This window comes from Rutilus rutilus (assembly GCF_951802725.1).
Source record: "Rutilus rutilus genome assembly, chromosome: 10".
Taxonomy (NCBI): Eukaryota; Metazoa; Chordata; class Actinopteri; order Cypriniformes; family Leuciscidae; genus Rutilus; species Rutilus rutilus.
Genome location: NC_140215.1, coordinates 38,811,747 through 38,826,761, shown reverse-complemented (window position 1 = coordinate 38,826,761; position 15,015 = coordinate 38,811,747). Strand labels below are relative to the sequence as shown.

Below are 15,015 nucleotides of genomic sequence, written 5' to 3'. Positions count from 1 at the left end.
ACAAACTTTAAAGAAGCTGATAATTCTGAGTCAATCTGATGAATAGACGATACAGAACATTGGGACGAGCTTTAAATGGATTGGTTTTCCAGCTCTGTCTGCTACTAGTAATTATGACTACTTTTGTCATTTATGATGTTGATCTGAATTACTCTCTGGATTAGTATTTGTGTAAATTGGAATTGTGAAGTTTAAGATTGTCATCCATTATGGGGTAAAAACTCTAAATTCAACTGAGGGTCTAAATTTAAATAAGACACCTGTGGGATCATGATGGTAAACTTAAAAATAATTGACTTGATGGCAGAGAGACAAAGTGACACATTGGCAAAGTCACTATCCAAATTATCCAGAGAGAGCTCCCTCATTTTTATGAAAGGCCGGTGGGCGAACAAAGGAGGAGTGGATATAACTTCTAAAAAAAGTTTTATTTCTCAATCCATTAAATGGATGGTAATAAAGGTTAAAGAAGAAAGCAGCTATATGGCTGTCTTAAGGATTGAGATTCGAGTAACATAATATTTTGGTTTGTGAAAAACAGTAAAGATAAGTGGGACTGAGACAATACTGATAATATTTTTTGGGATTTTCAGACTAACCATTTGATAGAGGAATACTGTGAGAAGTTGTTATAATAAAAAATAAAATTAAAATTAATGTTATGAAAACAAGGGTGTTGAATAATTAATAAAATACCATGATTTCCCTAAAGAGGAAACTTTAAGTGTCACTAGGCTGACAGCGGTGAGAGACTCGGTGGAAGAGGGAAGTAAAAAACAAAAAGGTTGTTGTATGAGACGTGTGTGTGGGGATTGTAAAAAAACAAAACAATACTGTACTGTTAGTGAGGCAGAGTGAAAAGAAAGGAAAATGATGCAGGAGGAACTAGCATGTAGGGAAAAAAGGGTAAGATGAGAAGAAATATAGTAGAAAAATGTATGTTATGAAAATACAATTTCTGATAGAATTTATGGAACTATTTATGAACGCCTGTTCAGTCAAATTAAGTTGAAATGGTCTGAAAAGTGAGTTTCAGATAAAAATAAGGCATTGAGTATGATTAACAGGTATTAACGTGATATAAAGATAAGGAATGAACAAAAGTTTTATTAAGCAGAATGGGGAACAATTCTATATTTTAGTGGTAAAATAATGACTGAAATGATGATGTGAATTTGTTTTATTTTATTCTATTTAAAAAAAAAAAAGTACAAGATGTTACAAGCTATGTCACTGTAAACTGAAGGATGAATTCAGTAGAGACTTAAAGTGCTTAGATGGATTATTATGGGTCTTAATTATTATTTGTATTTTTTTTGTTGTTGTTTATTTTCAGTTTGACAAACGTGTTTTGAACCTTAAGGGTCTATAATAGGGGTAGTGAAAATAATGGATTAACTATCTTTCTTAGTTTATGATAAAAGGAATTGGAAATTATAGTTTTATGGATGTATCCTGGTATTTATGATTATAGACAATGATTATAGTCTGTATTTAGGATCTGAGTATAGTGACTGTGGGTCTAGCCCATGCTAGGAATACAGCAACAGTGCTTGCTTATTTAGCCCGGCTTCCAGAGAATAAATACGTACTTGTTTTGTATCAGTTATAGTGGATGATAATACCAAATTCGGCAAGATGAATAACAGCTGTGTAAGAGATGTAAAGACAGCTATGTCCAAAGGTTCTGGAGATCAATAAGGTACAATGTGGGATATTATGTTTATGTTAAGTCCTTGAAGGAAAAATAAATTGTCTGTTTTATAAAAAAAATAACCTGACAGAAGAGCATGGGTCAGACAACAAACATTTTGAAGCAGCCTTTATGGAAAGACCAGATGTGGTGTTTAGGACCCCACATTGGTCTAAAACGGGGGACTGAAGGGAGTGGATTGGAATCCACTGCTGCTTCAATGTATATGTAATGAGTGATTATAATCAAGGTATTAATCAATACTTTTCCTTCTAAATATCAAATGAGTTGAATGACTTCTCTGGAGATTTTACTTTGTTATAAGTTACCAGTGTGATTACTGAAATGTTCTTTTCATGTATTCATTAATGTCAGTATTTGATATTTGAATGCAGTAACGTTGCTTGCCTATTTATCCCAGCTTCCAGAAATTAAATAGGGACTGGTTTTGTGTTTGAGAAAGGTCTTCAACATGTTAAAACACATAGGAGTCATTTAAGTCTATAGTTTAAGGGACCCTTTGTCAGTTAAAGCCTATAGTTTCCATTTAGAATAAAGTGTCCTATCCTGAGAGAAAGAACTTGTTATCTTGATGTTTTGAGACGAGACTCCTGTTTATAGTTAGAGCCTGGCCAAATCCAACCTTGGAAAAGATGTGTGTCGGGTGTGTGTGTGTGTTAGTCTTCTTGCTTACAGGTTAAGGAACCACTGGCATTGTTGGAGATTGACTGAGTTGTTGTTCGAGACATGCTGGCACCCAGCAACCCAAATCTGCGACCTGGAAGGTCACGACGTGCCTAACTTCAGGGTCCGAGTGTCAGCGGCATAATCTATGGAGATATGCTTCTGTCTATCTGTATATGTGTGGAAATTACTATGTTTATGAATTTCTTAGCCAATCAGAATCATTCAGCCTGTAAGCAATGACGTAGCTTAGACCTTGGAAATGGTATAACTGCTGTGTTCTTTGTAACTGTAAGCGGGGCAGCCTATGAACTCCTGTGTGAGTCTTGAAGCTGAACTTCTGCTGATGAAACTGCAAACTATCTTCAGTAAAACTTTTCTTCAATTTTTTATAATTCTGACTCCGGGTCTTCTTTCAAACATCTGGTCCTTGGGTCCTAAACTGTTAACCCCTAACAGTAATGGTAGAGGATGCGGGCAATTGTTCTTGGTGACACCCCTGGCAAATCAGCAAACAAGGTAGAAAGAAAGATTGTATTATTTGGTAGTACTGTCTGAGTGGATGAGATTGTGAAGGGGGACGGAAGAGCTCCACTCCGACGAGGAGAGTGAAGATTAATTATACTAAGTTAAAAGTATAAGAAGTCGCTGATAGCATTGTTTAAAGTTAACAAGAGCAGACAGCGCAAGCGAGGCGTGCTCTGTGGGGGCCCCGCTGGGCATTGTTGGTGTAGCAACACCCCAGCAGAGTACGTCCCTGGATTGAAGGTCCAGGGCGCCGCAAACCTACTCCATCTCTTCCATCTCAGATAGGGGATCCCCGAATTTAGTGAATCAGGCAGTTAGGGATACTAACAAAAATAGGGTTGTTTGCCAGGGATGCATCAGGAATGATCCCAAGAGAAAAATAAAAAAGTTGTGACCCAAATTGGCGTGGACCAGTATATGTAACTGTCATGTTGGAGTATACTTTGCAGTTTCATCACGCAGAAGCCAAGCTGTGTTGTTCAAAGATCGCCGCCTCCATTTCTGCAATAACTTCAGGTGAGTTTGAACCATGATTAATATATGGCTGATGAATTAAGTAACCTGAACAGTCCTGAAACAAATAGTGAGACAGAAGAGAGCAAACGCTGTAAGCAGCTGTGCTCTGACTTCAAAGAAATGTGCAGAAATTAATAAGAAAATGGGTAGTCAGGGTTTTGATTCTGTTTTGAAATTTAAACAACAACTTGACTGGCTACAAACAAAGAAAGAAACTGAAATTTGTAATTTTTATCCTTGTATTGCTTAAGATAATTACAAAAAGCAAGTAAATGTAATTATGGGTTGGGGATCATTTCCTTGGACAAATGTGATTCAAGTTAAACAGACACATTGTGAAAACCCCTTAGAATATGTTGAGTGATTTTCTGTGCAGCTTATGAAACTTAATGTGCTGCCGATGATAATGATGAAGATTATGATTCGGCTATTGTGATTGAATCCGCCACTGGTGGACTGTAAAAGAATACAGAGAACTGCTTATCAGTGGCTCTGTTTACATTCCTGATCGGGACACACTGCTTCAAGGGTGTGCAGTAAGTTGGAGCCGTTTGCAAGCTCAATGATCAAACTATAGGCAAGGTGTCTGAACCCACCAGATGACAGAGAGTGTTTTAATTATGGTCAGCAGGGCCATTTAGCCCGTAATTGTAAATGGCCACTCAGAAGGTGAGAAAATGTGAATGTAACAGAAATTTCTGGTATTAATGTGGGTTTGAAAGTAGATCCGTGTTTAAATGACGATATCAAAGTTTTCGTCTGAGAAAGAATAAGAGATAAAAACAAGGTCAAAATATTGAAGTCTTAAGGGAATCCTTTAGAAGGAAAGATCTATAATAATATTTTTTATAAGTGAATTGATGAATACAGGTTGATGTAAAATTACAGATAATGACTAAAAATATGAGTTGCAAAATACATAAAAGTGAACATTGAAAATGAGCATATGTGTGTCTAGAATGCATGTGTGTGATGGTGACTGCACTTCATGTCTTGTATGTGTTAGTTTGTGGTACTATTATTTCCTGATTTTGTGAATATTGTGTCATTAACCTCTGGAATGAGTGTTTTATCATTACAGATGGGTTAAGTGAAAAGACAAACTTTAAAGAAGCTGATAATTCTGAGTCAATCTGATAAATAGACGATACAGAACATTGGGACGAGCTTTAAATGGATTGGTTTTCCAGCTCTGTCTGCTACTAGTAATTATGACTACTTTTGTCATTTATGATGTTGATCTGAATTACTCTCTGGATTAGTATTTGTGTAAATTGGAATTGTGAAGTTGAAGATTGTCATCCATTAAGGGGTAAAAACTCTAAATTCAACTGAGGGTCTAAATTTAAATAAGACACCTGTGGGATCATGATGGTAAACTTAAAAATAATTGACTTGATGGCAGAGAGACAAAGTGACACATTGGCAAAGTCACTATCCAAATTATCCAGAGAGAGCTCCCTCATTTTTATGAAAGGCGGGTGGGCGAACAAAGGAGGAGTGGATATAACTTCTAAAAAAAGTTTTATTTCTCAATCCATTAAATGGATGGTAATAAAGGTTAAAGAAGAAAGCAGCTATATGGCTGTCTTAAGGATTGAGATTCGAGTAACATTTTGGTTTGTGAAAAACAGTAAAGATAAGTGGGACTGAGACAATACTGATAATATTTCTGGGGATTTTCAGACTAACCATTTGATAGAGGAATACTGTGAGAAGTTGTTATAATGAAAAATAAAATTAAAATTAATGTTATGAAAACAAGGGTGTTGAATAATTAATAAAATACCATGATTTCCCTAAAGAGGAAACTTTAAGTGTCACTAGGCTGACAGCGGTGAGAGACTCGGTGGAAGAGGGAAGTAAAAAACAAAAAGGTTGTTGTATGAGACGTGTGTGTGGGGATTGTAAAAAAAAAAAAACAATACTGTACTGTTAGTGAGGCAGAGTGAAAAGAAAGGAAAATGATGCAGGAGGAACTGGCATGTAGGGAAAAAGGGTAAGATGAGAAGAAATATCAGAGATACAGAATACAGAAGAATCATTCAGCCTGTAAGCAATGACGTAGCTTAGACCTTGGAAATGGTATAACTGCTGTGTGTGTGTGTGTGTGTGTGTGTGTGGTGAAGGGTATAACTGCTGTGATCTTTGTAACTGTAAGCAGGGCGGCCTATGAACTCCTGTGTGAGTCTTGAAGCTGACTTCTGCTGATGAAACTGCAAACTATCTTCAGTAAAACTTTTCTTCTATTTTTTATAATTCTGACAACGGGTCTTCTTTCAAACATCTGGTCATTGGGTCCTAAACTGTTAACCCCTAACAATTAGATGAATGTGATCATTTATGTTTGGGCCTGAACTCGCTGATACAACCTTTAAAGCCACAAACTCAACTTCTTAAGCATAATAATTTGAGGACAACAGCCCTATGACTAATACTTCAAATTCAGTGGTCACTGTCTATCTTGCTTGATTCAGGCCTGTTGTTTTGTCTCTGAAGGCACAGCCAACTACAAACAACACATTCTCACAGTTTTCTAGTCTTGTGTCTAACCTGTCAGGTCACGGTGTACACCCACCTAGAGCTGAAGATCTTTGCCCGAACCCGACGGGACCTGACGGGACCCGACGGGTTTGGTCGGGTTCGGTCTTAATTTCTATTATTTTACACGGGCTCGGGCCGGGCTCGGGCTCGCGCTTCGGGTTGCGTGGTAAATGAGCGGTCAGGTGATGTGTTTAGATTAGCGTGAAAATGGATCTTGAGGAGGTGAAATGGAGGCTGGTCTCTGGAGGACTTATTTTATTTCTTTGTTCGAACTTCCAAGTGGCCTCTAGCCTCCGTTAGTCATGAATAAATGATGTTAAAAAATGTATAAATTACTCCTTTTTTTTACGAAAGACAAAGGTGCTGTGTGCGTGCGTCTCTTTTTTTCTTTCTCTCCCTTTTCCACCGAGTGGTGCGTGTGCCGGCTCGCGGTGTGAAGCGCATGTCCGCGCTATTCTCCGACACTCTTATCACTGCTGATAGACGGCCTTTTGGACAGTCGGGCTGTAAACGGGTTCGGGCTTTTAAAAAGCTGTCAATCAAAATGTACTTGTCGGGCTCGGGCCAAACTCTGTCGGGCTCGGGCCTTTTCGGGCCGAACTTTTAAGGCCCGATTACAGCTCTACACCCACCTAGCCTTTCATACATTTGACTGGCCTCTATTGATATTTTGAAAGGAACTCACATTTCGGTGTCAGACTGCCATATCCCCCCCCCCCCCCCCCCTTCATGATCTAATGATGCTGCTGGCCTCACAGTCATCCGCTCCACTCTCACACCCATCTCACATAAACACCATCCGCTCCACTCTCACATAAACACCATCAGCTCCACTCTCACACCCATCTCACATAAACACCATCAGCTCCACTCTCACACCCATCTCACATAAACACCATCAGCTCCACTCTCACACCCATCTCACATAAACACCATCCGCTCCACTCTCACACCCATCTCACATAAACACCATCAGCTCCACTCTCACACCCATCTCACATAAACACCATCTGCTCCACTCTCACACCCATCTCACATAAACACCATCAGCTCCACTCTCACACCCATCTCACATAAACACCATCCGCTCCACTCTCACACCCATCTCACATAAACACCATCAGCTCCACTCTCACACCCATCTCACATAAACACCATCCGCTCCACTCTCACAACCATCTCACATAAACACCATCCGCTCCACTCTCACAACCATCTCACATAAACACCATCAGCTCCACTCTCACAACCATCTCACATAAACACCATCCGCTCCACTCTCACAACCATCTCACATAAACACCATCAGCTCCACTCTCACAACCATCTCACATAAACACCATCCGCTCCACTCTCACAACCATCTCACATAAACACCATCCGCTCCACTCTCACAACCATCTCACATAAACACCATCCGCTCCACTCTCACACCCATCTCACATAAACACCATCCGCTCCACTCTCACACCCATCTCACATAAACACCATCTGCTCCACTCTCACACCCATCTCACATAAACACCATCCGCTCCACTCTCACAACCATCTCACATAAACACCATCAGCTCCACTCTCACACCCATCTCACATAAACACCATCTGCTCCACTCTCACACCCATCTCACATAAACACCATCTGCTCCACTCTCACACCCATCTCACATAAACACCATCCGCTCCACTCTCACAACCATCTCACATAAACACCATCCGCTCCACTCTCACAACCATCTCACATAAACACCATCAGCTCCACTCTCACAACCATCTCACATAAACACCATCCGCTCCACTCTCACACCCATCTCACATAAACACCATCTGCTCCACTCTCACACCCATCTCACATAAACACCATCCGCTCCACTCTCACAACCATCTCACATAAACACCATCAGCTCCACTCTCACACCCATCTCACATAAACACCATCCGCTCCACTCTCACAACCATCTCACATAAACACCATCAGCTCCACTCTCACACCCATCTCACATAAACACCATCCGCTCCACTCTCACACCCATCTCACATAAACACCATCTGCTCCACTCTCACACCCATCTCACATAAACACCATCCGCTCCACTCTCACACCCATCTCACATAAACACCATCTGCTCCACTCTCACACCCATCTCACATAAACACCATCCGCTCCACTCTCACACCCATCTCACATAAACACCATCAGCTCCACTCTCACACCCATCTCACATAAACACCATCCGCTCCACTCTCACAACCATCTCACATAAACACCATCAGCTCCACTCTCACACCCATCTCACATAAACACCATCCGCTCCACTCTCACAACCATCTCACATAAACACCATCAGCTCCACTCTCACACCCATCTCACATAAACACCATCCGCTCCACTCTCACAACCATCTCACATAAACACCATCAGCTCCACTCTCACAACCATCTCACATAAACACCATCCGCTCCACTCTCACACCCATCTCACATAAACACCATCTGCTCCACTCTCACACCCATCTCACATAAACACCATCCGCTCCACTCTCACACCCATCTCACATAAACACCATCTGCTCCACTCTCACACCCATCTCACATAAACACCATCCGCTCCACTCTCACAACCATCTCACATAAACACCATCAGCTCCACTCTCACACCCATCTCACATAAACACCATCCGCTCCACTCTCACACCCATCTCACATAAACACCATCCGCTCCACTCTCACACCCATCTCACATAAACACCATCAGCTCCACTCTCACACCCATCTCACATAAACACCATCCGCTCCACTCTCACACCCATCTCACATAAACACCATCAGCTCCACTCTCACACCCATCTCACATAAACACCATCAGCTCCACTCTCACACCCATCTCACATAAACACCATCAGCTCCACTCTCACACCCATCTCACATAAACACCTCCCATCAGGGTCGATGCCCTGTGTCGGCGTGACCCCCTGCCTTAGATTGCCCTCGCTTGGCCAAAGAGGATCTTACCCGTCGTTGAGTAATCACCTCGTGCACACTGTTAACCGCTCTTTCCCATCACAAAATCAGTTTTCTTCAACAGAATCAGGTGTTTTCTGGAGCTTAGGGAAGGCACATTCAAGAGCCACCAGAGCCATTGGGGTTGCATAGTGTTAAAACAGGGAGACAAGATAATAACAGCAGTATTTAATCAATTAAATCTGTTAAACCTCTTCAAATCAGCAAAATCTCAGTGAATTTAGATCACATACGTCTATTCACTGTACATCTACGTCTGTAGCCGGAGCCATCGGCCCTGTTTCATGGTGGAGACTAAGATCAGACAAAGAAGTTACTGGTCCTAAAATAAACTAGTCAAAATGTCACTTCTATCTTTTAAGGTCTGCATTATTATTTTAAAGACTTCTTTAAAGTCATTGAATTTTACTTTTAAAACATTTAAATACAAATTGCCCTCTGAATGGCAATGATTACTTTTAACATCTCTGTGTCTATGATTTTCAACTGAAACACTGTGCTTTACTATAGATGGCATTTGTGACACAGGCTCAGATAACCGCTTTTAGCTGACATTGAATGAGAGAGACTCTGAGGCATTCAGGACGGATACTTGTAACATTTTCCTTCTATCTTAAGACATATTTGCCAAAAATGACATACGTTTTCAATACATGATGTTTTATAAACAAAGTTCGGGAGGAGCACGTTCAAATAATCAATCTATCAATCATCTCATCAAACAATTACCATGTCTACCCTATCAGCATGAGAGGAAGCATATATATATTCACTCTGTCAACTCACCTAACTTCCTTGACAGTTTCAGCATCCCTCCACCACCCCGACTCCTCACTCTTGGCTTGTTCTTTCACAGCCAGGAATACGGGGGGAGTACTCTGGGTTCGGGCCGAATACCGAGCCCGGAGCCCTCTCCTCGGACAGCACGCCAAATACGCATTTATTCTATCTGACTTATTTGTAAGTGTGAACTAGTGAAAAACATAATTGTAATATATTTTTGCAACTCACATTTGTAGTTTACATCAACCTGTATTTATCCAATCACTTATAAAATATTATTATTATAGATCTTTTATTCAAAAAGATTTCCTTAAGACTTCAATCTTTTGACCTTATTTTTATCTCTTATTCTTCCTCAGACGAAAACAGTCCCTTTCACACTTTTCTGAGTGGGCATTTAAAATTACGGGCTAAATTGCCCTGGTGACCACAACTCTGTCATCTGGTGAATTTGTTTCAGCCTCAACTACAGCAACAGAAACATTGCCTATAGTTTGATCACTCTGAGCTTGCAAACGGCTACAACTTACTGCACACCGTTGAAGCAGTGTGTCCCGATCCGGAATGTAAACAGAGCCACTGATAAGCATTTCTCTGTTTTCTTTCGACAGTCCACCAGTGACGGATTCAATCACAATAACCAAATCATAATCTTCATCGTTATCATACCATTTCAACTCATAAGTTCAGAAATGTTATTTTCATAATATACATTTTCTACTATATGTCTTCTCAAAATGGTTAGTCTGCAGATTCAAGTATTATCATTATTGTCTCAGTCCCACTGTTTTACAGAAACCAAAATATTATATTACTCATATCTCAATCCCCAAGTCGCACACACAGCCTTATAGCTGCTTGCTACTTCAGTGTTTATCATAGAAATTTAAGTTCTTTAGATATCTAATGTCATGCATCCATTTACTGGATGAAAAAGTAAAAACTTTATTTCTCCTGACAGTTCGACTTTTTTCTGCACTCTGCCTCCTCTTACCAGCACAATATTGTTGGCTCTCTCTCACACACACACACACACAATACCCTTCAAACATTTTTTTTTCCCATGTTTTTTTCATCAGACCTAACAGCGGTTTATCATATTGATCTTTTTTGCGCATTTTACTCTACTACTTTTGAGATTTCTCCATGATGGTCCCTCTTTTCTGTGTTTTTTTCATATAACTCTAGACGTCTCTAGAGAGATCAATTTTTACCTCAGTTGAAAAAGGTGAGCAGTCACAACCTGCCCACAAATTTGATCAAACAGACCCTCAGGGTTTTCCCCAATACACTCTCGTGGATAACTGAACCCACCAGACTAATAATGTGTACTAGTCTGGACTAGTAATCTGTACTAGTCCACCACAGTGTTCTCTTGACCATCATGAGTCAATCCCTCTCAAACAGGTAACCATAACCATTTAGACTTTGTCTCTTACCAGTCTCAGCTTACGCCACTTCAGTTCTTTTGATGATTCCAGTGGTGTCTCTCTTGGGCCCTTGCGGTCGGCCCCTCTCTCTCAAGTCCAGGTGGCCAAACTGTCCAAGAGACACATCCAAGGAATCCTGCCGATCAACGCCAAATTGTAGTGGCAAACAATTTTCTTATACTGAATAAGAGACAAACATTTCCAATTGTCTTTAAAGATTATTTATTCCCTTGCAAGGAAAGGTCAGCAGTCATACAGCCATACAAAGTGCCTGCAGAGTGTGACAACGAGTGGGGGCATCCTTCCTTCTTTATAGTTGTTCCTCCCCCAAGGTTGTTTCTCGAGGCTAAATGAAGATACTTCTTAGCCATAACTAACATTTTGTTAGGACAAATGAAGATACTTCTTAGCCATCTTATCCTGCTACCCTTGAGTGGAGCCCCTCTGTCTCGGTCATAAATTCAGTCACACATTACTTTTTGCCAAGTCACGTATACAAGGTCATACACATACAAACTAAGATTATATGAATATAAAAAAAAATGCAAACATATAGAACATATTACATTTCTTCCACAACAATATATAACATTATGGCATAGTAATATTAACAGCTATTGAGTACAGACACATGCAGTGCCATGTACTGGGCAGATTACTTGCCAATTATAACTGGTTACTGATTCCAAATTACATGAAAATTCTAGTCAGTCAACTAAAGATGACATATTTTAGGCAACATATTCTGCCTAATTTTTGATTACTTTTGACCTAACTCTTTTATCACATAGATTTGAGTAGGATAATCTTGTACCATTTAGATAAATGGACAACTGGATCTTCTAGTAAAAATGACAGACTTACACCAGACACCCTGGTGATGTATGTCGGATTTTTCCAAAAATTTAGTCTGTTTAAACCCGCCCTCTTTTCTTACAATATAAATGTAAATCAACAGCTGATGGATAGAAACAAGTCCACACCCTACCACCCTACTTAATTTATATTTTGATAATTCGCTTCACTTAAATGTGCATCACAATATGGAAGAAAAGATCTTTTGCAAAAAATGTAAAAACACATTTGTGTACATTTTGAAACGAAAATATTTTGGTAATTTGAGAACAAGTGTTACATGATTCTCTATGCCGTGTCAATACCAATGACCCTGTTAATATTGAGCATACTCTTGACTCTCTCTCCTCAGCAACACAGCCCTCTCCTGAAGGCCTTCACCACTCAGGGCCTGTCTGAGCTCACGCTTCTGCTGAGGGTTCAGGAGTACTGTTACGACAACATCCACTTCATGAACGCCTTCCAGAAGATCGTTCTGCTGCTCTATAAAGGTAGAGCTCCTCTAATGCTGACTCTAGTGCTCCTGAAGAGCTTCATTAGACCGCTCCTAACCCTCTGCTGCTTCTCCTGCAGTGAATGTTGTGAGTGAAGAGGCGATCCTGAAGTGGTACACCGAAGCCCATCTCGCCAAAGGGAAAGGCTTCTTCCTGGAGCAGATGAAGAAGTTTGTGGAGTGGCTGAAGAGTGCAGAAGAGGGTGAGTAGCCGTCCCAGTTAAACCTCCAAATCTCCCTCTGGATTCCTCTATTGGTCATATTTGATGCAAGTCTCTCCTGTGTTTCAGAATCTGAGTCTGAGGAGGAAACGGACGGAGACTGAAGCCGGATCGCTTCGTTCCGGAATAATCTACTGCCAGGATTGTCTTGTATTTTGAAGCTGAAGGGTCCAGATCATTTAAGGGCTTAACTTGCAGAACTGTTTTTAAAGTCTTGATTTGTTCTGTACTACTCAGTTTTTATATAAGATCTTTATGTTAGTTGGATTTGTTCTGGATATGTACTTGCAGTGTGAATTTTTTTTTAATCTTCATTTTGACTTGATTCTTGAAAAATAAAGTATATAGTCCAAGTCCTGCTTCAGTAGTTCTTTAAAGCTTCCAACTCCATTAGGAAGACAAAAGGTGGTCACTGGTCATGTGACTGGACTGGTCGGGTTTATGTAGTTCATAGTAAATGAGAAGTTCAATTCAGTGACTTGCAGTCCAGTTTGAACACCTCAGGGTTTGCTTACATGATGTACTAAAAATGGAGAAGTTTTTCATTTGTGTCCAGCTAACATTATCAAACGATCCCCATTCACACGTGAACTTAATCGCTGTATTCTGCTGCCAGGCCAGTACCTGTCTGATCAAAATTAGCCAGATTTGATTAAATCTCAGGGTAAATTGTCTGAGATTAGCAGATATATCAACGCTGATCGTGGTTTTGGGTAATGCAGTGATTGGCTGATGGCAAGACAGCAACGTAATGAAGCGTCACAGATCTGACACTGTTTTCTTGTCTCTAGAGACTCAAGCGATTAAATGACTTTATTTACAGTTAAGTGAAATGTACTGTTACATGATTCACAATTTCATGATTTCTAGTATTTGTACAGGCTTGACATTTTTTTTTCAATGTAGTTAGCAAATCATTACATTTGACCTGTGAATCAGATTTATGACAGCATGAAGTGTTTTAAAGGTTATGTGCATCAAGCCTCTCCAATAACAGCTGTTCAAATGACTGCATGTCTCAGACTAACTACATCAGCAAGACTCCAATAAAATTATTGGGTAAACTGATAAATCTCTGAGAAAAACTGGCTTTCTATTGCTCACTGAATATAAACCCAACAGATCACTCAGATCATTAGGATCATATCAGCTAGAAATACCAAGGGTTCACTCTAAGCATGGCGAGTCTGCTTTTAGCTATTACGCCAGCCGCAGCTGGAACCAGCTTCCAGAAGAGATCAGATGTGCTCCTACTGTAGTCACATTCAAATCCAGACTCAAAACACATCTGTTCAGCTATGCATTTACTGAATGAGCACTGTGCCACTGTTCGTCCGACTGTTTGTACTGTACTGTATTTTTTTTTTTTTTTTTTTTTACTTTTAATTTTTTTATTATTTTAATTTCTTCTATGTAAATCACTTTGAATTGCCATTGTGTATGAAATGTGCTATATAAATAAACTTGCCTTGCCTTGCCTATGATGGACTACACATTTGTTTTAAATTATTTTAAATTATTGTCCCTGGTTCACTAATGTACTCTACTTTTAAGAAAAAAAGCTGTGACAGACTTTAAATATCACGTACGCTTAAATTTAATCTGATCCTGTTTACATAAGATGATCCCAAGCAGGTTTGAGTTTACAAATCTGTTATGACAGCAACTCTGGCATGAGCTTCAAAGAACCAAACAATCCTGGGGCCTGTAACATGATGCTGGTTCAGGGGGATAGCCAGGTGTGTTTCAGTTTAGTTTGCACCAACCCTGGGTTTTAGGCACCATGAAAGTGGTTTGGCTTTTAGCCATGTCCATCGCCATAGTAACTTACGCTCCATGGCTAACCTGGGCCATGTTCAAGTTCAAAACGGTGCGCAACGTTTTGCTACGGTTTCCGGGTTGAACGTCATGTTTCCTGGAAGCGGCGTGCACCGGTGTGCAACGGGGTTTGAGATTTGGTGGGTGTGTCAGAACTGCAGTCCAATCAGCAGCAACATGTATATAAAACACGGGGTATTAAAGTGAACTCGCACAATGGGTTCAAGGAAAGTAATTTACTAATGTGTTCGATGCACCTCGGTATACGCAACGACTGAGGATATTAGAAGACATGTTTGTCGAAAGTTTTATTGTAAAAAATATAGGATATCAACATAATGATGTAGTTGTTTATATTTTTAGCTTCACTGCAAGTGTATTGGTATAGAAATAAACAATGGTAATTAAGTGCTTTTCCTAAAAATGAGAAAG

The 15,015-nt window shown here is 40.0% G+C and overlaps 1 protein-coding gene across 1 annotated transcript; it reads left to right on the top strand.

The window, feature by feature from the left end:
- Window positions 1-12,343: 12,343 nt before the first annotated feature.
- Window positions 12,344-13,590, top strand: LOC311298133 (eIF5-mimic protein 2-A-like). Its single transcript, XM_084420835.1, has 3 exons — window positions 12,344-12,542; window positions 12,625-12,747; window positions 12,835-13,590. The coding sequence occupies exons 1-3, from the start codon at window positions 12,359-12,361 to the stop codon at window positions 12,867-12,869; spliced, it is 342 nt and encodes a 113-aa protein (XP_084276961.1). The 5' UTR covers window positions 12,344-12,358; the 3' UTR covers window positions 12,870-13,590.
- The last annotated feature ends 1,425 nt before the right edge of the window (window positions 13,591-15,015 follow it).